The sequence below is a fragment of the Penicillium mononematosum genome (genome assembly GCF_028829835.1).
Source record: "Penicillium mononematosum strain IBT 11891 chromosome Unknown utg000002l:1.0-8112719.0:1.0-8118358.0, whole genome shotgun sequence".
Classification (NCBI taxonomy): domain Eukaryota; kingdom Fungi; phylum Ascomycota; class Eurotiomycetes; order Eurotiales; family Aspergillaceae; genus Penicillium; species Penicillium mononematosum.
This window is the reverse complement of record NW_026643272.1, coordinates 1,964,455-1,987,971: the sequence shown is the minus strand read 5'-3', so window position 1 is coordinate 1,987,971 and position 23,517 is coordinate 1,964,455. Positions and strand designations below refer to the sequence as shown.

General features: G+C 48.5%; 13 protein-coding genes across 13 annotated transcripts; 8 read left to right on the top strand and 5 right to left on the bottom strand.

Annotated features, from left to right (window-relative positions):
* Nucleotides 1-26: 26 nt before the first annotated feature.
* N7519_002511 (uridine-cytidine N-ribohydrolase) lies at nt 27-1,357 on the top strand (the record flags this gene model as incomplete). Its single annotated transcript, XM_057289289.1, has 5 exons — nt 27-84; nt 133-140; nt 188-392; nt 441-757; nt 812-1,357. The coding sequence occupies 5 exons, from the start codon at nt 27-29 to the stop codon at nt 1,355-1,357; spliced, it is 1,134 nt and encodes a 377-aa protein (XP_057150491.1).
* Nucleotides 1,358-2,231: 874 nt separating this feature from the next.
* N7519_002510 (GID4/VID24 family protein) lies at nt 2,232-4,064 on the top strand (the record flags this gene model as incomplete). The annotated part of the gene is made up of 3 exons (XM_057289288.1): nt 2,232-2,249; nt 2,305-3,811; nt 3,874-4,064. The coding sequence occupies 3 exons, from the start codon at nt 2,232-2,234 to the stop codon at nt 4,062-4,064; spliced, it is 1,716 nt and encodes a 571-aa protein (XP_057150490.1).
* A 1,254-nt stretch (nt 4,065-5,318) lies between these two features.
* Nucleotides 5,319-5,914, top strand: N7519_002509 (Major facilitator superfamily domain general substrate transporter; the record flags this gene model as incomplete). The annotated part of the gene is made up of 3 exons (XM_057289287.1): nt 5,319-5,439; nt 5,496-5,632; nt 5,819-5,914. The coding sequence occupies 3 exons, from the start codon at nt 5,319-5,321 to the stop codon at nt 5,912-5,914; spliced, it is 354 nt and encodes a 117-aa protein (XP_057150489.1).
* Nucleotides 5,915-6,601: 687 nt separating this feature from the next.
* N7519_002508 (Major facilitator superfamily domain general substrate transporter) lies at nt 6,602-7,412 on the top strand (the record flags this gene model as incomplete). The annotated part of the gene is made up of 4 exons (XM_057289286.1): nt 6,602-6,714; nt 6,772-7,105; nt 7,159-7,264; nt 7,348-7,412. The coding sequence occupies 4 exons, from the start codon at nt 6,602-6,604 to the stop codon at nt 7,410-7,412; spliced, it is 618 nt and encodes a 205-aa protein (XP_057150488.1).
* Nucleotides 7,413-7,829: 417 nt separating this feature from the next.
* N7519_002507 (uncharacterized protein) lies at nt 7,830-9,700 on the top strand (the record flags this gene model as incomplete). The annotated part of the gene is made up of 6 exons (XM_057289285.1): nt 7,830-7,948; nt 7,999-8,029; nt 8,078-8,215; nt 8,270-8,320; nt 8,379-8,631; nt 8,688-9,700. 6 exons carry the CDS (start codon nt 7,830-7,832, stop codon nt 9,698-9,700), a joined length of 1,605 nt encoding a protein of 534 aa, XP_057150487.1.
* A 144-nt stretch (nt 9,701-9,844) lies between these two features.
* N7519_002506 (glycoside hydrolase family 43 protein) lies at nt 9,845-10,952 on the bottom strand (the record flags this gene model as incomplete). The annotated part of the gene is made up of 3 exons (XM_057289284.1): nt 9,845-10,333; nt 10,381-10,569; nt 10,629-10,952. The coding sequence occupies 3 exons, from the start codon at nt 10,950-10,952 to the stop codon at nt 9,845-9,847; spliced, it is 1,002 nt and encodes a 333-aa protein (XP_057150486.1).
* Nucleotides 10,953-11,986: 1,034 nt separating this feature from the next.
* On the bottom strand, nt 11,987-12,244 carry N7519_002505 (uncharacterized protein; the record flags this gene model as incomplete). The annotated part of the gene is made up of 1 exon (XM_057289283.1): nt 11,987-12,244. One exon carries the CDS (start codon nt 12,242-12,244, stop codon nt 11,987-11,989), a length of 258 nt encoding a protein of 85 aa, XP_057150485.1.
* A 519-nt stretch (nt 12,245-12,763) lies between these two features.
* N7519_002504 (putative endo-polygalacturonase) lies at nt 12,764-14,212 on the top strand (the record flags this gene model as incomplete). The annotated part of the gene is made up of 1 exon (XM_057289282.1): nt 12,764-14,212. The coding sequence occupies one exon, from the start codon at nt 12,764-12,766 to the stop codon at nt 14,210-14,212; it is 1,449 nt and encodes a 482-aa protein (XP_057150484.1).
* Nucleotides 14,213-14,711: 499 nt separating this feature from the next.
* N7519_002503 (MFS transporter) lies at nt 14,712-16,277 on the top strand (the record flags this gene model as incomplete). The annotated part of the gene is made up of 2 exons (XM_057289281.1): nt 14,712-15,309; nt 15,370-16,277. The coding sequence occupies 2 exons, from the start codon at nt 14,712-14,714 to the stop codon at nt 16,275-16,277; spliced, it is 1,506 nt and encodes a 501-aa protein (XP_057150483.1).
* Nucleotides 16,278-16,435: 158 nt separating this feature from the next.
* N7519_002502 (MFS transporter) lies at nt 16,436-18,081 on the bottom strand (the record flags this gene model as incomplete). Its single annotated transcript, XM_057289280.1, has 4 exons — nt 16,436-16,643; nt 16,707-16,838; nt 16,899-17,885; nt 17,957-18,081. 4 exons carry the CDS (start codon nt 18,079-18,081, stop codon nt 16,436-16,438), a joined length of 1,452 nt encoding a protein of 483 aa, XP_057150482.1.
* A 316-nt stretch (nt 18,082-18,397) lies between these two features.
* Nucleotides 18,398-20,068, bottom strand: N7519_002501 (uncharacterized protein; the record flags this gene model as incomplete). Its single annotated transcript, XM_057289279.1, has 1 exon — nt 18,398-20,068. One exon carries the CDS (start codon nt 20,066-20,068, stop codon nt 18,398-18,400), a length of 1,671 nt encoding a protein of 556 aa, XP_057150481.1.
* A 587-nt stretch (nt 20,069-20,655) lies between these two features.
* N7519_002500 (nitronate monooxygenase) lies at nt 20,656-21,678 on the top strand (the record flags this gene model as incomplete). Its single annotated transcript, XM_057289278.1, has 1 exon — nt 20,656-21,678. One exon carries the CDS (start codon nt 20,656-20,658, stop codon nt 21,676-21,678), a length of 1,023 nt encoding a protein of 340 aa, XP_057150480.1.
* A 281-nt stretch (nt 21,679-21,959) lies between these two features.
* N7519_002499 (uncharacterized protein) lies at nt 21,960-23,078 on the bottom strand (the record flags this gene model as incomplete). Its single annotated transcript, XM_057289277.1, has 5 exons — nt 21,960-22,000; nt 22,099-22,667; nt 22,716-22,811; nt 22,844-22,947; nt 23,001-23,078. 5 exons carry the CDS (start codon nt 23,076-23,078, stop codon nt 21,960-21,962), a joined length of 888 nt encoding a protein of 295 aa, XP_057150479.1.
* Between the last annotated feature and the right edge of the window lie 439 nt (nt 23,079-23,517).

Here is a 23,517-nt window from a genome sequence, read left to right as displayed (position 1 = left end):
GTATCTGTTGCTCTGAGATATACATCATGTTAGACCCAGCTACCCAATATAGTCCTACTCCCTTGTGGCTGGATTGCGACCCTGGTCAGTCCATCGTGTTCCTCTCGCTTTCATATTACTGACTGCTCTTAGGCCATGATGTAAGCCTCAAAGTCATTTCAGCGAGACATTTGTTAATATGTTATAGGATGCCTTTGCAATTTTGATCGCTGCTCACCATCCATCTTTGGAGCTTCTTGGAATCAGTACTATCCATGGAAATGCATCGTTAGAGAAGACAACCGCCAATGCTGGCAGCGTTCTAGAGGCGATCGGCAAGCCCGATATTCCTGTCTATCCCGGAAGCAATAAGCCGTTTTCACGGCCTGCTCTTCATGCGCCCAATATTCACGGTAGGGAATGGTGGCCTTGCGAGCGAAATGTTTAATAACACTTTCTAGGCGAGTCTGGTCTTGACGGGACCGACCTTCTTCCCAAGGCCACTAGAGCACCCATCACCGATAAGAATGCCATTTTGGCCATGAGAGATGCTCTTCTTGCACAGCCCAAGGGTGCTCCCTGGATAGTTGCGACGGGTACCTTGACTAACATCGCACTGTTGTTCGCGACATTCCCCGAGGTGGCTGAACACATCCAAGGGCTAAGCATTATGGGTGGTGCCATCGGTGAAGGATTCACTGATGCTCCCATGAGCAGACTTCCAGGTGAGAAGACCAGGATCGGAAATGTGACCCCATGGGCTGAGTTCAACTTCTACGTACGTTTTCGATTCTTTCATCCCTCTCTGGCTAGTCTATTCACCATGGTATAGTGCGACCCGGAGTCTGCCGAGTCAATCTTTAGCAACCCAGTTCTTGCATCTAAGACGACTATCATGGCCTTAGATCTCACACATCAGGTCTTAGCATCACAGGCTGTTCAAGCGCGCATCTTGCATGGCTCGATCCAGTCGACCGAGGGGCCCACTATCCTTCGGCAGATATTGCATGCACTACTCAATTTCTTTGCTGCCACATATGAGAATGCCTTTGGTTTGACCACTGGGCCTCCACTGCATGATCCTCTTGCTGTGGCCGTGGTATTGTCGACGCTGAATCCAGCCTTTGCCAGCAAACACCCCAATCAAGCTCTTGCTTTTGATGATAAAGGCGGCGAGCGTTTTGCTTTGAGTATTGTCACAGATGGGCAGCACGGGAAAGATGTATCCACAACAGGTCAGCTGGGTCGCTCGATAGCTATTCCTGTTGATGGTCCGGGTGTTGCTGTTCCCAGGGGTGTTGATCTCGATGCCTTCTGGAACATGGTCCTACAATGTGTCCAGATAGCCGATGATTGCAATGATGCACGCATGCTCTGATTTGCAACATTTAGATGGTCTGTGAGCCCTTCAAGAGCTTTAGTTTCTTTAGACTGTGGACTAGATCTTCAATTGCACATATACTACACTGATCAGAACAATATCTTGATGGAGGTTACATATTGGTCATAGAACAGGATTTGCAACATGTCCAGGTAGTCCAAGAATCCATTCGTATTTATCCTTAGAAACCAGAAATATATATCCATGGATATATTCCAAGGTTGTTTGTGAATGCCACTATTCAACCACCAAACAGGACCTCCTATCCACAAGCCGAGAAAATGCCTGGAGGTTCCCCGCTTCTGTCAATGAAGAACCGGATTGCCGACATGGGGAGCCATTGGTGGTTTAATGCCCTGGGATATATCAATCCCGATAAAAGCTTGTTGTGCATATATGTGGCTTTTTTCTTTTTCTTTTCTTTTTCTTTCCTGAAATGACCTTTATAGATCGCTTTTTAGATGCCGCCAGTTGGTGCACAGGTGTAATGTTTTGCAGGATGACAGGGGTGGCCGTCCACGTTCCTGACTTCCAGGGGTATCACTTTATTCATAAATATGCATCGAAATAAGTAAGAATACAAATAATCAAGAAATGAAACTGACATCCCCATAAAATTCAATGAAGTCCGACGAAATTCACGGATTCTCTCAAGAGGCGGCCCTGAGCCGGCTGAAAGGAAGAACGTCATATGTTGCGGGCATCTCCACATCTCCAGAGTCCTAGAAGCACAACATCTAACACTTTCTCCATCTCAATTTGTGGGCATTTTCCCCAGAATTAATTGTTTATTATACACACATATTGGTTTCTTGGCCGTGCATGGCCAACGTCGATCCTGCACACTCCTTGACGGCGCATTCCGATCAGGATGCCGCCTCCTAACTCAGTACATTTTGTCCTTGCAATCCACCATCTATAATTCGTGAGCTAATATCCTCCAGCACAGCTCGCCACTCTCTTCGACGACCGCAACACCTGACCCCCCGCGCCGATCGTCGATTCCCACACCTGCCCCCGTGGAGACTGACAACGCTCACGATGACAACGTGAACTTTCTGCGATCGCGACCAGCTCTCTTCAACCCGCTACTACCCTCCTTGAGCCGACAGCGTCGCCGCCGCTACCCGACCAATCCACCGCAAAACGAAGACCGCATGGAGGTTGATGATCCCGCCAATCCGCGCACATCCGTTGAACTCAACCGTCGCATCCCGATTGTGCGTCGCCAAGAGAGATCAACCGACATGCCGAACTACGAAGGCCGAATGCCCAACTCACGATCGTTGTATGGATGGGCACCCGGATCCGATGATGAGGATGGTGCTGCGCGCGAAGAGTCAGAAGATGATCAAATGGAGCCCTTCCTCCATTCCACCTCAAGTCGAGATACACCCCCCGCACGGCCTCCGCGCAATGAGGTCCCTGGCCCCGCCCAACTGATACCCCATGAGTATGCAACGCTGCCGGGAAGCAGTCAGGCTCGGCCATCGATCTCCGCAGTGGCGGCATTATTACAATCTGCAAGGCGTCAGCCTCGGCTTTCAAGAAGTCGCACACTGGAGAACTACATCATCGATCGCTATTCAGATGCCACTCCTGACGAGGACGCTGAAAATACAATCGGGCTCGCATCTCGGGGATACCGCTATCGTCCTGCGGCGCGCGGGGATTCACATCATACCAACCTCACCCACAATGACCTACGCGCTCGGGCTGCCGCTCATCGCCAGCTACACTCAGACACATGCCTGAGCAATGTGCTGGGGGAAACCATCCACTATCTTGATCGCATTCGGTATTCAAACTCCCTTGAAGACAGTATGCTTGTCTTGGCAGACAGCCGGCTATCCTTCTCGATGGATACAAAGTCTTGGAGAGATACGGACTTCATTCTATACACTCCGAACATTGCACCACCCCCGGCATGCTCATGGCTTCGATCTGGAATGGCTTTTTCGGGCTGTCAACGAGCTGCGAGTGCCGGGTGTTCAGTGTTGTCGCAACGCATTCCCAGTCCGAACGCCCCAAGTGAACCTGTCATTGTAAATGGAAGTGATAGCACCCGAATCAGCGTTTCTACCACAAGTGGCCGCCGATACTTGGCTAACAACCGCGACGAAAACTGGCCTGTCAAGGTCACCATACACCAGATCAACCATGATGACATGACTTTATCTGGCACGATGGAGGCCTACAACATCCCTGACAAGACCTCGCCCACCCATGATGCACACATCGTAACTTTCTTGGAGGGTGAGATTATCGATTTCAACAATCACACGCTGGAGACAAAGAACTTCAAAGCAGACGCAGACATTGATAGCACATACTGGCGTGAATTGCAGCCGTTCAAGGATCTGACAGATGCTGAGATGGCCCGGAACCTTGTGAGCCGGAAGTGGATTGCCGAGGAATTGTCCAAGGGATGGATCTTGATGAGATGGAAGGGTAAGTAGCGGGAGATTATGTATCCTTCCACTGTACATTCTGCTTTTGCTAACATGCCCCAGAACGATGCTTCATCACACCAACCGATGCTCGTCAAGGTCTTACAATCTCTGGATTCTACTACATCTCCCTTCGCCGCGAGGACGGGCACATCGAAGGTCTGTACTATGACCCAGGAAGCTCGCCTTACCAGCAGCTCTCTCTGAATCCAGAAGTATCGAAAATGGTTCGCCCTTCTTACGGTTTCCGCTGAAAGGAAGCATATTTTGCATCTCCTTTTCTTGTTATCTTTGTTTCCGCCCGGAATAATCTTCTGGTCCTTACTATCTGAACCTTTGGTGTCTCTGATTTGGCGTTTGGGAAAACTTCAGATGACATCTGACACGGCCCTTTGCATAGCTCGGCGGTGTTCCTGTTCGGTTTGTTCTTTTTCTTTGCATTTCTTTGCATTTACTTTCCCTTGTGAAATGGACGTGGCCATCAGACTGCTGCAATGGTTCTGCCTTTTCCCCAAGATCATGACTATGTCTTTTATGTTTTTGTATCTATGGACAAATATGTTTCCTCTTTTGTGGTCATTGAACTTCGGAAATGAGGAAATTCCATCTATCTCAAGGGCCCTGAAAATTACTCCCTATGTACTGCTTCGATATATCAGAAACTGACCAGATCTCACCGAGACCGCACTTGAAGTATCTCAGGAGCTTGTGCAGAAGTGTTCAGCCATGTCCAATCCAAGACTGAGCAAACTGGACCAATCATCTCCCGGTCTCTATGAATCTGCTGAAAAAGCAAATTGACACCACCGTGAGAAAAATTCAGGGGTTCCCTATTTCTCCCAACTGTCTTGACAAGATTATTCACTGCATGGCGAATAAACCTGCCCACAAGCGCCGTGATGGTGGCTAAGGGTAATTTGTAGATCACCAGCACCTAAAATATATCCATTGATACTATGATGGCTGCTTGGGTGTTCCAGTCTCGGAAGCCAACCTTGGAAACTGCTGCAATGTTGCTCATTGTTCTAACTGTGGCTTCTAGATGGAAACTATTATACTATGGCGTGCAGCTGCAGATAAGGTACGTACCCCGCGGAAACAATTAGGAAGCCAGCCTTGGAAAATACACCGAAGAAAGTGTATTGCAAGGATGGAGCTAAATTGCACAGCTGACAGTTGATGAATGCAGTCTTCACGGAACTCGCTACTCAATAATATGCAATGATATGGACGTTTGACCCTTGACGAGTCACGCAGGCTACATATAACACTCTTGCATTCCAATCAAATATTCTCAATTTTAATGCAAGGACTCACCTCAGCCGCAGTTTCTATTGGGCAGGGATGTGACGGATCCAATACATCGCGAGCTCCCCGATCTTCCCGCATGCCTAGTAGTACAGGTGTGATCGATAACATGTGTTGGTATACTTGATCTTCTCTGATCCTACCCTTGAATTATCATATCACTGTTCTTTTCCCAAGCTGCCAAAACCGCAACTTCCGACATGCCTGGCAATAAATTATTGAGCGAGACGTCGCGCTTGCTCGATGAACATGTTCTCGAAAATACTGAAGACCAAGAGGAAGGGCAGGTAAACAGAGTCTTTCTGGCGGTGGCAATGATAGGTGAGACAGTGATAGTATCAATTGGCGAAGACGCGTAACTAAAATATTCCATGAAGGTACTTACCTCGCGATGGCCGACGGTTCATTTGTGACCGCAACAAACGAGGAGATTGGGAAAGTCTTCCAAAGATCGGATTTAGGACCTTGGCTTATATCATGCTACAATTTTGGGTACTCCGTAGCGCTTCCAGTGGTAAGTTTTGAAGTTTCCTGTCAGAATATCCTGGACGTAATATGTCCTAGTATGCTCACCTATGCGCAGCATATGGACGTAAGCCCGTCCTCATCATTGCTTTCGATATTTTTGCCTTTGGCACTCTCGTCACGTATGTTCTTTGACAGCAAACAACCTATTACAAATTTCTAAAAGCTACTGCAGGGGTATATCATTGTCAATGCAAATGTTGATGGCAGCGAGATTCTTGACAGGGATCGGTGGCTCTGGGCTGGTCGATGTTATTTCAATTTTGCTTAATGGTCGGTGTCACTCCCGGTTCTCCATATTTCCAAAGGGTGATGCTGATAGTCTCGCAGATCTCGTTTCTCCATCCAAAGTTGCGGTGTTACGAAGCTACCTTTCAGTTGCCTCCACATTGGGCATAAGCTCTGGTGGTCCAATCGGAGGACTACTAACTCAGACTGTTGGCTGGCGATGGTAGTGTCTATCCCTGAGAATTATCTATTCATAAACTAATGAGCAAACGGGCCATTTATAGGTCAGTTCCATCTTATTGTTGTCTGCCTGGTCGTTGCATTATGGCGCTTTCCAGGAGCTTCCACAAGCGTACCACGGCAATATTCAGGGATAATGTCTTATTTGAAGCCCCTCCGCGGCCTGGGTTTTGTCAGTCTCTCTTTTCCAGGGATTTCGATCGGGACTTTAATGGTGTTGCTACAGACCGTTCAACAATACGTTCTGACAACCCACCCCAGAACGATTACCTTTGGAGCCGCTTTCGTTACTTCAGCCACCCTTTTCGTGGTTAATGAGCTCTACCTTTCCAGGCATCCGATCATCCCGACTTCTACTCTCAAAGAAGATGGGTCTTGGGCTATATGTCTGGGTCAGGCCATCTTAACCTTTGCCCTGTCTTCTGTAAGTACCGGATCGGAAATATTCGCATGCTCTCTTCTAATCAATTAGCTCACTTCGAGCCTTTCAATGTTTTATGTTCGATTACGCGGAGCCAACGTCGGCTTATCCAGCCTGGTAATTTCACCATTTGCTCTAGGCATTGCTTTCGGTTCAATTATTTATGGTCGGTTAATTCGCCGGTGAGTTCCGTATGGCCTGAAATACAGGGTGCAGACCCAGTCTAACCATTGAAACAGGACTATGAGATACAAGAAACTGTCTATTGTTGGATTGGGAACAATAGTTGCCTCGTTCGCAGTGCTCGCCCTTATCTGGCGCTCGAGCGCTAGCTATCTTAGTCTGATCCCAGTGTTCCTTGTAGGAACCGGAATGGCTGGTCTATTTACAACCCAATTTGTAGCTTTGTCGGCACGGAGTCGAGGAGGACATGCTAGAGCAACGATTACTGCCTATTACCTTGCTCAGCAGCTTGGGTTAATTATTGGTGTGACAACCTCGGCAAAAATAGTGCGGACTCTATTTGCCAACGACCTTCGGCGGACCTTGCATGGCTTATCTCAACTCGATGAGGTGAGTATTCAGGTCCCCAGTGCAAGACATGGTATTCTTACTCTTTGTTACAGCTTATCCAAAGAATCCTCAACAACAATCGCTTCGCAGAGTCTTTGCCTGAAACAATTCAATCGCATGTTCGGCAAAGCTTCCAACACAGCTTTCGAGCCATACCAGGTATGTATGACTACCGAGGCTCTAATGCCGAAACTAATGGTGGTCTAGTTCTTTGCCTGTGCATGATTTTATCGTAAGTACAGATTATCGTAATCCCCCGACAATATTCGTTATCCTGAGCACATTGGGAGATACTCGTAAGGAGTAACCCTTAAGCGTTATAGATTCGCCTATCTCGAAATATTCCGGGACAAATGTAAGTATACCTGACTATATAGGAATGTTCTTCATGTACCAGCCTAATTCAGGATTCTAAACGTAATAGGAATGAGATTACGATTAGAATTTATTATTTAATCGGAAAACGGAGGATATTGAAGCCATCCCCGCAGATGTCTATATGCACTAGGTACATCCAATGGTTTATATTATGCTTCTCTTTCCCGCATGTACTTGCCCGATTGCGGAAAGTCCGAGGAGTCGCTTACATTCAGCCCAAGGTACTCCGTAGATCTTCTCTCACCGGGTTCTTATCTACGTGCCGGTTCAGCCCAGCCCTCTCCAGGGCTGTGGGTCGGGATTATTTATTGCGATCGATCCCCTCTCTGATCTCTAGAGCTTCACCATGTATTTGCACCACCTTTCACTTTTGGCCGCGATAGCAGGCACTGTCCTGCCTGTTATCGGTGCACCTCACCAAGCTCGAACCGAGGGAACCTGCAAGAAGACTAAAGTTGCGATCTTGTAAGTACTGGACTTCTTATTAATTGATTCTGAAGCTCACCTAAGTATAGGGGAGGTGGTGTGGCTGGTATTACTGCTGCTGTGGGTTTCCCATCTTCTTTATCTGAATGTTATTGACAAAGTTCATAGCAAGCCCTAACGAATGCTTCCGTGCACGATTTCGTGATTCTCGAGTACCGCGACACTATCGGCGGCCGGGCTTGGCACAAGCCTTTCGGAAAAGACAAAGATGGGAAGCCCTATAATATTGAGATGGGTGCCAACTGGGTATGTCTCAGGTGCATGTAAGGATGCAAAGGACCCTGCTCACAAGTTAAACAGGTACAAGGTATTGGAAGTGAAGGAGGCCCACAGAACCCGATCTGGCTCTTGGTAGGTCTCAAAAATGTCTCAAAATTTCTTCCATCAAATTCAAACTGACCTCGGACAGGCTCAAAAATACGGACTGAAGACCAAATTCTCGAACTACGACAATGTATCTACCTACAACAAGGATGGTTATTTCGACTATAGCCATCTAATCGACGCCTATGACGAGGCCTATGAGATTGCCAATGCAAAGGCAGGTGAGATTCTTACTCAGAATCTGCAGGATCAAAATGCCAAGTCAGGTCTCGCCTTGGCAGGTTGGACGCCCAAGGTACATGACATGGAAGCACAGGCTGTTGACTGGTGGTCATGGGGTAAGTTGCCTGTCTTGTGAATACACCTAGCGTGATCAACTAACATCTTTGACTAGACTTTGAAGCTGCTTACTCCCCAATAGAGAGCTCGTTTGTCTTCGGCTGTGCGGGCGATAACTTGACTTTCAATTATTTCAGCGACCACGATAACTTGGTTATTGACCAACGTGGATTGAATTTCATTATCAAAAAGCTTGCGTCGACTTTCCTCCGTGATAATGACCCACGCCTTCACTTGAACACGGAGGTCACGAACATCACGTATTCGGACCATGGTGTTAGAGTTCACAACAAAGATGGCAGCTGCGTAGAAGCAGACTATGCTATTACCACATTCTCGCTGGGAGTTCTACAACGTGGCGCTGTCAACTTCTCTCCAGAACTCCCAGATTGGAAGCTGGAAGCTATTCAGAAGTTCAACATGGGAACATACACCAAGATCTTCTTCCAGTTTAACGAAACCTTCTGGCCCTCGGAAACACAATACCACCTCTATGCAGATCCTGTAACCCGTGGCTGGTACCCGATCTGGCAGTCACTATCTACTCCCGGATTCCTCCCTGATTCCAACATCATCTTCGTAACCGTGACCAACGAGTTTGCTTATCGAGTCGAGCGCCAAACTGATGAGCAGACCAAGAAGGAAGCAATGGAAGTTCTGCGCAAGATGTTCCCGGACAAAGATATCCCTGAGCCAACTGCATTCATGTACCCACGCTGGACCTCAGAGCCTTGGGCCTACGGCAGCTACTCCAACTGGCCCCCTGCCACATCTCTGGAGATGCATCAGAACCTTCGCGCTAATGCTGGCCGGCTATGGTTTGCTGGCGAAGCTACGAGTCCGACCTTCTTTGGGTTCCTCCACGGTGCGTACTTTGAAGGACTGGATGCGGGTCGACAAATCGCGGCTATCATGCAGCACCGGTGCGTCAACGCAGACTCTGCCAAGTTGAGAGAGTGCGGGCCTCGCAAACACTATGAGACCCTGCATGGCACCTCGCCATATTCCGACTATACTATGCTCAATGGATGGGCCGTGGACAGTTCGATTGATAATAACCCCGAATAAGCGGAGATAGCGAAACAGGGGGTCTATATACGGGTTTGCAACCTTTGAAATCAATTGTTTGAGTTTATTCAATATCATAATTGTAGTCTCCATGTTCGGATGTGAATAACTCGGGGGACCTTCAAGGGAGCGGCTAATTCATACTTACAACGCCGACAATGCATCGTATTGATCCTGGGTCACTGGCAGAATTGACAAATGCCGCATGAAAGCCAAGTCGTGGGTGTCATTCACGGTGAATGTACCGGAAGCCTGATCGGTCGACTGCCATGCGTGGTTTCCAGTAACACTGCCCACCTTATCACAGAGAAGGTATGCCAGGCCATTTTCCACGTTATCCCAGAATGCATATGGCGCCTCGTAGCCAGAGCTATTCTCGATCGTTCCTTTGGCCGTAGTCCAATCACCAAAAAGTCCGTTGGTACTGGTCTGTTCCACTGGGCCCCCTCCCGTAACATAGAATCGGGTGAGCGTGTTCTCGTCTTCCAGGAAAGCCATATCAATTACGGTGGTGTCGCCGAGTGACACATATGTCTCTGGTGTGGTAAAGGTCTTGAAGTCGCTAGTGTAGGAATACCGCATACTGGTGTTTAGGGTAGGCTCGCCGGTGTGGTCGGTGTCATCCGCAGAGTACTGATCTCGTTAGCAGATTAAATGGCGGTAGAAAGATTCGAACATACCAATTGCGAAGCCCAGTGGACAAAGTATTGTCCTTTCGAGGAATCCCAGTACGCATCGGGAGCCCAGGCCATTCCAGCCGTTTCATCCTCAACTGTCACCAGTCGCTCATTTGTCCAAGTGACCAAATCAGTGCTCTCCCAAACAAATAGTCCGCGAGATCCGGTGCGCGTGCTAGCCTCCCAATTTGTCTAAGTTGGATCAGTAACCCTGTACGCGAGTTTTCACAAAAAGATGGACTGGGACATACCGCATCAATATTCAAATCAGTACCCAAAATATAGAACTTTCCTGCGTTTTTGCCTTGTCCGGCAATGATTGATGTGTCCCTGACGGCTTTTGTCCCAAGCGTAGGTGACACAATCGGTTTGCCTCCATTGATAGTCTTAAATCCTAGAGCATCATCGTTGCTGCTGAGGGCAAAATAAACGCTATTGTCCTCAGTCGTCCAGTAGACCGCCAAATAGCCGACTTTACTCGAGTCTGCCTTTTTCTGTAGGCTTGATCCCGTTGGGATAGCAAGGGCAGGTAGAATGGCTAGGAAGGCGGTGGTGAGATAGGTGAAGCCTTTCATTTTGGTCGAAGAAATTGCTGAAGAAATTGGATCTTGAGGTCTTCCTGGAGATGGAAACAGGATACTCCTTGTGCGACTTGGTCTATTTTATACATTCCACTAACAATCCGCTGTTGTATGTTGGACAATTAGTTTCGGTTAATTGTGGTAAGCTCTAGGTATTCTCGGCCTCAAGACCACCGGTAAATATCCAAAATGGTCAGCCTTGGAAGCTGTACAGAGCTGTCGATCCGGAGGACTTTGCGGGGTTGATCCCCACATCCTCCGAGTTTTACCACCGTTGACATTTCAGCAAGACATGGTTCGCCGCCGATCACGCACGGAGTTTATACCCGATTTGGTATGGCTCGATCCTTCCCAGGTGGCATGGCTCCCTATCTAGGTAGGTACCTAGGTAGGATCGATCCTTGGTCGTGGCTGTGAGGAACATATCGTTCCTTCCATGCGGTCAACCCATCACCCGCAGTGGCCTTGGCTAGGTGAGACAGTTTCAGACAGGACCGGGCTGTGATCTACATACCTGCCCAGGTGCGTCATCAAAGTCGCTATTTGCATCGGGACTACATCTTGGGGCAGGAACAACAGTGGATCAGCTCAGTTGGTCTCCGAGACATGTTCGCAGGACACTTTGACCAGCCGACTCCAAGGATATTCAACAGATTCGGTTCGTGCGGAGCGGTACTTGCAGCTACCCTAGGTTCCTGACAATGGCCATTGCCGTTTCTATTATTCAGCTACGCGTAGATTGCATTGCCGATCTCTTGGAAGGTACATAGAGTGTTAACCCAGGCAGGTTGTCATTGGCCTTAGCAATCAGCTCCGTTCACCAAAATATAACGAGGAGCGCGATTGTTTATCCCTCGGCGTCGTGTGTCGTTAATTAGCCCGGACGCCGATATTGTGCCAAGCTAGAGTAGAGGAATTCCCGATGCGTGTCTCCCCGTATGATGAGTTTGACGCTGAACAATATGACGCGTGGGCTTGATTCATCCCTAGAACTGAGACAATTTACGTACGCAGATCAAAATGCGTGCTCATGGGTCTAATGGTATTTGGATATAAGACTTGCTAACACGGACTGACTCTGCGACAGTAAACGAGGGGCGAGAAGAATCACCGGCTGGCAATGTGAGCTCAACTTTTCCTCTCTCTTTTCTGTAGTGGCCAGGTTCACTCCACATGTCGAGTCCTGCCTGCCCCGCTCTAAACTCCTTCCCCGCAGAAGGGTTTTCGGAGGTTGCCTCCGTGAATTGCACCGGATCCCGAGGCATGGTCAGTCCAGTGTGCGCCATATCGTAACTTCCATACTCCATGGTACATCCATGGATCGTGGTTGTCGAACCCTTACCATGTATCCTATCGCTTAAAGTTTTGCTGCGGTTGGCTTTGATGTCAACCTGATTGCCTCTAGCTAATTACACGACCTCCTCTTAATCTCCTATACAACCACCGGTTGTAGCCCCGAATGTCTAGCCGACTATTTTGATAGGCGAGACTATTCGTGTACTTAGCTTGAGCACTGACGAGTTTCGGGGAGTCGGAAACGTTAAAATCAAGGTTGCGGATATAAATTTCGAGTTCATGGGGTAACTGGGGGAGACTTGCAGAAGGCCTGCAGGCCGCATTATATCAGTTGAAGGTGTGTACATATATAAAAGGACACAAATTCCACATCCCAAATGCAATAATTTGAGCCCTGTACCTAATATTCGTGTCCAAACAGCCTCAATCAAACAAGACTACTTGATACACATCTCAGCCCATACACACCGAAGAGGGCTTGATTACAAGCAAACACACAGGCTCACGAGATGAAGTTACCCCTTATATTCGCAGCAACCTGTCTGCTTGGGCTAGGTGGGGCGGAAGATACGAATGGCCAGACGATTGTCACATATCCCATACCTAGTGGTATTACCCAGCGGACAACATTCAAGACTACTGTCTCTCCCTCAGGCCAGGACAAGTGGAAGTCTGTAGAGGCCTACCAAGCGACGGTTGCCGAGGTCAACATTACTACTGGATCCTTCATCTATCATGACACCTCGGTCGCATATTTCGACTTCTCCGCTCCCGTCGATGTCTCGGTCGAGTACATGGGCACCGACCCCATCAAGTCTGTCCAAATCCGCCCTTACTCGTACGGTATCAAGCCGTTCACCAGAGACAAGAAGATTTTGTTTACTCTGCCTGAGCCCCGAAACCTCGTCATCCAGGTCAACAATGATATCTTCGACTGCTTGCACCTCTTCTCCAACACCATTGACCCAAATCCACCTTCTGCGGACGACCCTAACGTCATATACTTTGGCCCCGGGGTTCACAACGTCACAGGCGGAACTACAAATGTCGCCTCTGGTAAAAGGGTATATGTGGCGGGCGGTGCGGTAGTCACATCGACGTTCGCTTTTCAAAATGTCTCAAACGCGTCCATCAGCGGTCGCGGAGTGGTGAACCATTCCAAAGCAGGAGCGCTCCTGGTAGAGTCATCAAAGAACATCACGGTGGAGGACATCATCTTCCTGAATCCGAATGGTTATACTCTCACGGCTGGCGAGGCTGATGGTTTGACCGTCAAGAATATCCGATCATTCAGCTCCATTGGGTGGGGTGACGGCCTGGACTTCTTTTGTAGCAAGAACGTCGTGGTTGATGGTGTCTTCATGCGCAACTCAGACGACTGCGTGGCTTTGTACCAGCATCGATGGAATTATTATGGCAATTCCAGCAACATCACGATCCAGAACGCAGCCCTGTGGGCGGATGTGGCTCACCCGATCAACATTGGTACTCATGGAAACTCCGAAAGCCCCGAGACCATGGACGGCATCACAATCCGGAATGTCGACATCCTCCGCCAACACGAGGCCCAGCAGCTCTATCAAGGCAGCCTGGCAATCAATGTGGGCGATGAAAACCTAGTTAAAAATGTTCTGATAGATGGCTTCCGCGTGGAAGACATCGCCATCGGCCAACTCATCAATATGCGAGTGATGTACAACACAAAGTACAATACGGCGCCAGGTAGAGGTATTCGCAACGTCACTATTAAGAACATGAGCTACAATGGGACTAGCGCGGGCACGTCTATCTTTTCGGGTTATGATGAGTCGCGCGCAATCTCGTTCATCAACTTCCAAAATCTGATCGTCAACCACACTCGTATTGCGGACAATATGTACAAGCCAGGCTGGTACCTTACAACAGACTACATTCCGGCATTCGCCAACTCATTTGTTTCAAACATGACCTTCACATAGTTGAGATGGACATCCGATGAGATTATACGGTATACCTATCCCACTTTGAGGTACCCATGTTATCCGCAGAGAAAGAGGGAGAAGGTCTAAAGAACAGGAGGAAAAATTGGGGAATTTGGGGTGGGGATTGAGGGGGGTGTTTATACTCCCAACAGACGCACCTTCCCAGAATGAAGTTCAATGTGTACTTTCCTATTTTGAATATTTAATGGGATATGTGACACTACCTACCTAGGTAGGTACATACCTATGTAGTTTCTGTTTGTCTACAGAGAATCAATCCTTCTTCTCTCGCTGCTACCAAACAGGCAGATCAACTCCAGTGTCAAAGAGCCGGCTACGATGGAATCCGTGTCACGCCATGTCATCGATCGAATCGGGTCAGCAACAGATGCGGCAAGCCTAAAGCAGCTTAGTGGCGTTGCATCTCTTATCAGATCTTTCTGACCCTGTTGAATACCCTTTCTTTTTGGATCCAACAAATCGCTCGACGTACACAATGCCTTCCAATACAAATAATGTTTCCCATGCAGATATCACCGCTACTGTCACTGCAGAGATTGAACTCGTCCAAATCCCAAATGCAAAGACCAAACAAGATGACCCCTTCTTGGTCACCTTTGCCGAGCCCTTTGACGCAGAAAACCCCAAAGACTGGCCGACTGGCCGCAAATGGGCTGTGACAGATGTTCTATCCGCGACCGGCTTCAATCGCATTATGGTATCGACTATCATGGCTCCAGCCCTGTCGATAATCGCCAAGGAATTTGACATGACCTCAGCAGAATCGGCCATGGCGCTCTCTATCTATCTTCTAGCCACTGCATTTGGCCCATTGGTCATTGGCCCGTTGTCGGAAGTGTATGGAAGGAAACCTATTCTACACGCCTCAAACATTTGGTTCTTGGTCTGGAACATTGCGTGTGGGTTTGCGAATAGCAAGGAACTGCTTATTGCGTCTCGCTTCTTGGCTGGGTTTGGTGCCAGTTCTATATACGCCCTGGCCAGCGGAGTACTTGGAGATGTTTGGAGGCCTGAGCAGCGCGGTCGCTCGTTGGGGGTGTACTTGCTGATTCCTTTGCTAGGTGCAGCCGTGGGTATGGGCAATCCCAGTTCTTCACCAGGATCTAGTTTTAAATGCTAACACCGAAGTGCAGGTCCTATTATCGGCGGATTCATGGCTGGTCGCACCACTTGGCGATGGATGTTCTGGGCTACATCAATTTTTCAAGCCGTGATGGTCCTTGTCTCTTTCAGTGTCTTCCATGAAACATACGAGCCATGCATCCTTCGATCTCGAGCGGAGCGGCTCCGACGGGAAACCGGAAACCAACAATACTATACTGAGGACGAACGTCTTCGCTCGAACAATTCCCCCTACTTTGTGCTCGGTCGAGCTCTCATGAGACCGCTCCGGCTTCTGGCTTTTCACCCAATCATCCAAATTGCTTCGGTGATTTCTGCATTTTACTATGGCATTCTATACATTGTGCTGTCGACTTTCTCGGATCTATGGATAAAACAATACGGCCAATCTGTGGAAATTAGTGGCTTGCACTACATCGCTTGCGCACTTGGTGAGATCGTGGGAAGCCAAATCGGGGCAAAGGCAATGGACCACTTATATCGCCGTCACAGTTATCGTTCTAACGCCGAACATGTGCCCGAATCGCGCATATACCTACTCTTCCCCGGTGCTCTACTTGGCCCCCTCGGCCTTTTTCTGTATGGATGGGCAGCCCAAAACACGCTGCACTGGGTTGTCGTTGATATTGGTATCTTCATCAGTATGCTTGGTATGCAAATGACAGGTCTGCCACTGCAAGCATATGTGATGGAGTCGTACCCAGAGCACACGGGCAGTGCCGGTGCAGCCTCACAGTTCATGCGCAGTCTGACTGCATTCCTATTCCCGCTATTTGCGCCCAAGATGTACGAAACTCTTGGTTATGGATGGGGAAACAGCACGATTGCCTTCGCTGGGTTGGTATTTGGACTTCCGGCTCCGTTGGCACTCATTTACTTTGGAGCTACACTCAGAGCTAAAGCTCGATCGAGCTTTTAAGATGGGTGCAGGCCTTTTAGGTGTTTGGAATATGTGAATAACCATTTCAGCTCTTTATATATACGCTCTATATGCTCGTGGGCTTGGCTGCAGCTATAGCCCACTCTCTAACATGGAAACAACCAACGAGACCATTTCCTTCACTCTAGCTTGTGACTTCATGGGAATACTTTGCTTTTCCCTCGTAACCAAGGTCCATAAGCCCTAAATGTGATCGGGATGGGGATCATTATTGCGGCCAAACAGCCAAGCAACGTGCCAGCCCATTGAATTCCCATGTTTTGAAACATCTGCCTTGAGAATAACGGGAACCCTGCGGCTACTGCTGATCGCAGAATGATATTGGCAGCAACAGCTGAAGCAGCGCTAATATCCAGGTACGTCAGTAGGGTGTTTTGACTTTTTCGAGTAGATAGGCCGAGGACTTACATTGGCAAATATGCATCGACGATATAGTTGAAGCACGGAAGAAAGATACACAGCACCCCAAATCCAATGAATATCCCGGCCGCGGCAGGTACAGCCCAGTGAATCTGAGAGGTGAACCCAGTCCAGCCAAACCTGTGGACTTTCAGTTAGCTGATATTGGACAACATTCTAATACAAAAGCATCTTGCTCACCAAAAAAGACCTATTGTGAAAACAGGCGCTCCTAGGAGTGTTGGAGCGAGGCGCCACTCGGGGACCGGGGTGCCCTTATTCTCTTCCAGTTTCCTTGCATAGGCCAACTGCCCGAAAAGAATAAAGGCACATGCGAGCACTACTCCGATAATGAGGCCAATGAACATTAGGCCCGCAAAGGCAGGAGTCATGCCGTATGTATGCTCGAAGACGAAGGGATATGCCTCAAGAAGCGCATAGACAAGGCCGTAGATGAAGGACATGTAAACCGACACCACGAGGATAATAGGCTCCGTGAAGAGCAACTTCAGTGGACGTGTGAAGTATTTCTCCACGAGATCGGGGATGCTGACCTCGATGTCCTCATGTCTGGCACGGATATTACTATCCTGTGAACTTTTGCGGATAGCAACAGCCTTCGCCACGAGAATACAAGGCGAATATGTCTCATCCAAGAAGAGAACACTCACCAGCCCATTTGCCAGGCTGAAAATTGCCGGGATGTAAAGAGTCCACCGCCAGCCAAGATAACTCGACGCAATGAAGCCACCCACAAAAGGAGCCATGAACGGTCCCACGAAGACAGTCAGCGCATATAGTGAAATTGCAGCACCTCGAGTGGTGTTGCTGTATAGGTCGGCCAGTACACCGGGGACAACAGTCAGTTGGCTTGCGCCAAACATGCCAGCGAAGAAACGGCATATTACCAGGGTCTGGATATTTCTGGCCACTGCCGACGCAATAGTGAAGATTCCACCGCCTAATAGTCCAATTGCCAGAGGCCATTTCCTTCCCCGTAGTTCTGACGCAGGTGCCCAGATTACGGGCCCTGATGCAAAGCCAAGGACATAGAGGGTTGTGCCCAGTGTTCCGACCACTGTTCCGACCCCAAACTCTTGGCTTGCTTTGTCGATTCCCGGTGCGAATATGGCGCTTGTGAGCGAGACGATCAGGGTCCCTGAGCACACTAAGATAGAGTTGAAAAGTCTGTGTGGAAATTGCGGTCAGTTCGAATTCAGGATAACCAGGTCATTGGCTAATTTAGACTTGTGGCTTACTTCTTAGATAGTCTCCAATTCTGAGGATGCTCGGGGTCATCAGCCCCTTTGAAATCAACGTAGCTTGCTGGGTTGGAAAGAGGTGCCGAAAGAGCGCTGTTCGCCCCAATCGACTTCTCGTGCATTTTGAACTTGATAATGTAGCGAGGAGCACACACGTTTTTTTAATGAGATTCATAGTTTCCATGTCCTTTTTACAGACAGTTTTCCGAGACTTGTGTGGACTTGCAATGTATAGAAGCGGGTATTGCGGAACGGAGAATTTTACCAGCCAGGCACTCTAAGACGCCCGCAATTTCCGCACGGCTATGACAGGTTGATCTACTCCGTACCGGCCCGGGGGCTTCGGGTGGGAAGTTGAAAACGAAGTTAAAATAATGTAAAACAATATCATAAAATTAGATAGTACCGCTCAAAAGCATAAGCCCCTCTAGGGTTCCCTCATCCAGATCCACCTAAGAAATTTGAAGTATCAATCATATCTGAATTCAGAAATTGATCAAGGTCATCCCTTTGCAAGCCAGGTAGATCAGCGACCAAAGCCCCTAGCCAGGAGTACTCTTCCGCGCTTGGAAATTCTTGCGCAGATGGTCCAGCTGAACTTTCTTGCTCCTCCATGTTCATGATGTTATTGAAGATTGCAAGGTCATCTTTCCTCCGCTGTTGATGAAGCATAACTAACAAGAGAGCGGCACTCCAGGCTTCTCTCATGGTGTTTGTATCATAAATGGACGCGACAAACTTCAATGTCTGCATTGCTTCGGGCAGCATCGCTAGCGATTGGCGTGTGTCCATCACAAGCAAGACACATATGATGTGGAAAGGAACGTTTGCCATGTGTTGCCAGGGATTGCAGGTGCTGGCCATAGTGCGTGAGCAACCAAGTCCCTTTTTCAGCAACGCTAAGGCTTTTTCTGCAAGGCGAGGGGAAATTTCAAGTTTCTCTGTGTGGATTCTGCGCAGAATGCAAAGAACAAGATTGCATTGCGCCATGGCTGAGGGAGGCGCATTATGAACTCTTTCCAAGATCTGCGAAAGCGTTTCTTCTAGGTCGATCTCATTTTCCTTTGGCTTTCCCGGGTCTAAGCTCGCCGATAATGGAATGAGTTCCAGCAGCTCATGTGTGAAATCACCATCACCCTCGATAGTAGATGGAAGCAATGGCAAATCATTCTTCTGGAAAGACACTCTTGATAAACCAAGATCATAAGATGTCCACATATTAAGATGTAGTGCCACGCCGAAGAGTCGTCTTTGGATGTTTGGATCAAACTCTGTGTCAATACTGCGCGGAAAGACTGAATCAGTGGACTCTAGATGGAATCCCGCAGCTTCCACCAGATGCATCAACTTCGAGCTCGCGATCCATGTTGAGTAAGGCAGGTCTGTCATTCGCATGTATATGACCCGTAATGTCCATCCAATGAGAAGTTCCACAGGAGGAGCGCCACCCAGTATGTGCGAGTCGAGAATAGAAAGTGCCGATCCAATGAGATGTAATTCGGTGATGGTCATGTTTCGTTGGGAAAACAAACAACCCAGTGCAGCGACACCACCAAGAACACTGTCATATAGACTACTAACCATTGGAGGCTGCCATCTAGCCTCCAGTCGCTCAAAAAATTGAGAAGAATCAATAAAGCCATAGCATGGACCAATTTTGGCGAAGTAGATCTGAGCGAGGGCCCTCATGTGTTCCAAGGATGTGATATCCGTGATTGACAGCACAGGGTAAACAGGCTGAGATTCAGATGACAGTTGCCGCTTTCCAATATTCCAACCAAACAGGCTGAGTTTTGGCGCTTTCGCAGGATCGATATTCAGGCCCATCCTCCGAACAAATGCAGCACCGGAGTTTGCCCACAATCGACGATCCAGCCCATGTGTATCCACTGGATTAATTTGCTGTGGAGACCTTGGGTTTGGGGTAATTCCTCTTGGAGGCTGTTGGGGAGCATGGTGCCTCTGGCGTGAGTGACGTTCGTAGTGGCAGTCATAGCCCCATTGAGTGCAAGTGCTGCAAGGCTCGGCCCCATCACATTTTCTTTTACGCTCCCGGCACGGCTCACATGCAACACGGGAACGCTTTCGCTTGAATTCGGATTGTGGCATATCTTCGAACAATATGCAGGGTGAGATCCCGCAATTTCCGAGTGGGAATGAGGGATAAGAAGGGTATTGCGGAGGAGATGAGTGGGGAAATCGACCCGTGGGTATTGCGGCTGCAGGACGTAGTTCACCTCCAATGTCCGTGTCCCTAACAAGTCACATGACATTTTCCTATCTTATCTACACCGGTCAGGTCGGAGGTATTTAAATCCTCCTAATACCCCAGGGCCCGTATCTCTACTAGTACATATTTCATTCCATCATCCCGTTATACTATTACCGCCCGTATAGTTCTATCGCGTTATAGTATATTACTTCAACCTTAGAAATATAGTGTATCAATATTATATTAGACCAAGTTCACCCTCTTTACTAAGTAGACCTCCGTGCCTACTATAAGATAAGCACGCTGGGAAGATTACTTAGTGGGCAATGCGGATATTGCGGAGCTACCGATGTGACGTCGACGAAAATGCCTCGGTAACTCTGCATCATTCAAAACAAGCTTCCTCCCACACGTCTAGTCGCATAGGCAAATAATCTTATTGCAACATTATCCAAATACCTGGCAACCTTCTCGAGCACGAACCATGGCAGCAAGCCTGCTATCGCGATACCCATGGGTATCTGGTCCATTTGTGGTCAGCGCTCCCATGAAAGTAATGTCAGGTCCAGCACTGGCAGTAGCCGTCTCTCGCGCCGGTGGACTAGGGTTCATTGGCCCCGGTGCCAAAACACAGGACACGAGTGATGATCTTGAAAAAGCATCATCGCTCATACGCCAAGAGGCCAGCATAATACCATCTCTCGGCTCGACACTACCTGTCGGCATAGGATACCAGCTCTGGGCTGATGATATCGCTGTTGCAGTCGCGGTAATTCAGAAGCATAAACCATGTGCAGCCTGGCTATATGCCCCGCGTCAGGGACCTAAGGAATATGACGACTGGTCTAGCAAGATCCGTCAAGTATCCCCTGACACCCAGATCTGGATTCAGATTGGCACTCTGAAGGAGGCAAAGGAGCTTCTTCAGAACCGTGAGCGACCAGATATTGTTGTCGTGCAAGGAGCTGAATCCGGTGGCCACGGTCGGGCGAAAGATGGAATGGGGCTTATGGCACTGTTCCCCGAAGTTGCAGACGCCATGGCAGACAGCAAAATTCCGTTGTTTGCGGCTGGCGGAATTGCAGATGGGCGCGGTGTTGCAGCGGCGATGTGCCTTGGAGCTTCAGGTGTGGTATTGGGGACTCGATTCCTGGCTGCCAGTGAAGCACGCATCAGCCGGGGTTACCAGGACGAGGTTGTACGTGCGGACGACGGTGCAGCCTCAACCACGCGTACTTTACTGTATAACCAACTCAGGGGCACGTTTGGGTGGCCAGAGGAATATAGCCCCCGGACTATTGTGAACAAATCATTTGTTGAGCAGCAGCAAGGGAAGCCTTTTGAGGAACTGAAAAGGCTTCATGATGAAGCTGTTAAGACGGGTGATAAGGGCTGGGGGCCTGAAGGGAGACTCGCGACATATGCAGGAGCCTCTGTGGGACTTATACATGGTGTGAAAGGTGCAGAAGATATTGTCAATGAGATTCGGGGGATGCATTGGGAATAATTCAGCGGCTCTGTCCCCAAAAGGACTAGAAACAATTTTGAATGACTTACATAGGACTGAGCTGGTTTGACAAATATGGTTACTCTGTAAACCTGATCAAATGTGCGTAGGCTAAGTTCCCTATAAACATCCGTGGGGTAATGTCTTTGGGCGTGTCGAGTTAGGAAGATTTAAGAGAGGTGCAACTTCAGAGCAGAGAGAAAATTTCCCATTATCACTAAACCTCGATTATCCTCAGCTAACATGCATATTACCAGCTAGAATCCAGTCACTATCTCAATTTAGATACCATTTCCTTCAAACTCGACATCCTCCACGAAGACTATCACTGGCATAAATTGGCCCTGCAAACTCCAGAGCAACATTGACTGCCGGACACGCAACTCATGTTATTCAGTGCGCAAGTACCATCCCACTCACAATACGTGTTGGTTTCATGTTGAAGACTGCACGACATATGCTCTTTACAAGGCTTTTCAGCCGAGCACTGCATGCCACGAACATCCTCATCTTTCATGCAGACCATCTCGACACTAGATGCTCCAGACGAATTGCGAACTCGGTTAGGACGACACCGCAGGCCAGAAGGACACTCAGAACCCCGCTGGCAACGCAGATTCTCTGCAACAGCCATACACATTCCGCTCTGACAGTGACCCGCAACACACTGGCCGTCCTCTCTGCAAAGGGCGCCAGCTACAGAGGTTCTCTGGCAGGTCATGGAGCTTGAAGAGCAGTACATGCCATAATCCGGGTGGTTTGACTGACAGCTCAGCTCACTGGAACAGCTGTCATTGGGGCAGTTGCTTGGGCTCTTGGTAGAGACGTGATCACTTGAGAAGATATGTCCCTGTCTGTCAGCAGGAGAATGGACCGTCATGCATTTGATGCTTCTAACGTGTCTGCCTACACCATCGGCAACAGCTCGTCTGAGCAAATTCGCATGGGGTCGGGTAAACGTGAACAGCTCGTTGTTGCAGGAGTTGTCGCTAGATGATTTAGCACTAATCACTTGTAGTCGGATGTTATCTACTTACGTGTACATTGAGCACATCACGTCCTGCTTGACCTCGGACGGACATGGGACATAGATTGATCCAACATTCATGCGGCTGATACTTTGGTCAACAAAACTTCATAGGTATGCGAAGAATATTCAACTTACTAGTCGGGTATGTTGTCAAAATTCATGCAATTTCCATCAGACGCAATGGGTATTCCTTTTCTACCAGCGTTCACTGCGTAGTCGTTTTCTTTGAAAATCATGGACTAGATAAAGAGTAAACGGGTTGATCAGGTGTGAAGACGCTCCATAGCCGTACCTGATTAGGGACCAACATGATCGGGCTGGCAGCCAGTGCCAAAGGCACAAGTGCAAGGATACTGACAAAACTAGACATGGTTTTTGTTGATTGCGATGATTTGGAATAGTCAATGGTGAGGAGTGGATTAAGTGCCGGATGAGAAGCAAGCTTTATACTCGAATTTGCTATCCGAGCGTGCCACTTTGCCTTCGTGCCTTATCTTGTGTTTTCTTCTTTGCTTTTGGGTTGCGTTACATTATTTAGGGCCTTGTCAAATGTGCATGTCGCCTGATCTAGATATCTCGGTTTGCCATTGAGCCGGCATCACCGGGAAAGCTTGATAAACCTAACGGTCAACTCACTTAAACTTCACGCTGTGTAATTTTAAAACTGGAGTTGGGCTAGATTGTTGAAAAGGATCAAGTCCTCAAGTCTTGCCTTGAAATGTGCAACCTTGTCCTATGCCCGGATGCTCGGCTAAATCTCAATGTCAGTTCCGCAGTTCCAACGTTGATTGATGTCTCAGTTCGAGGGT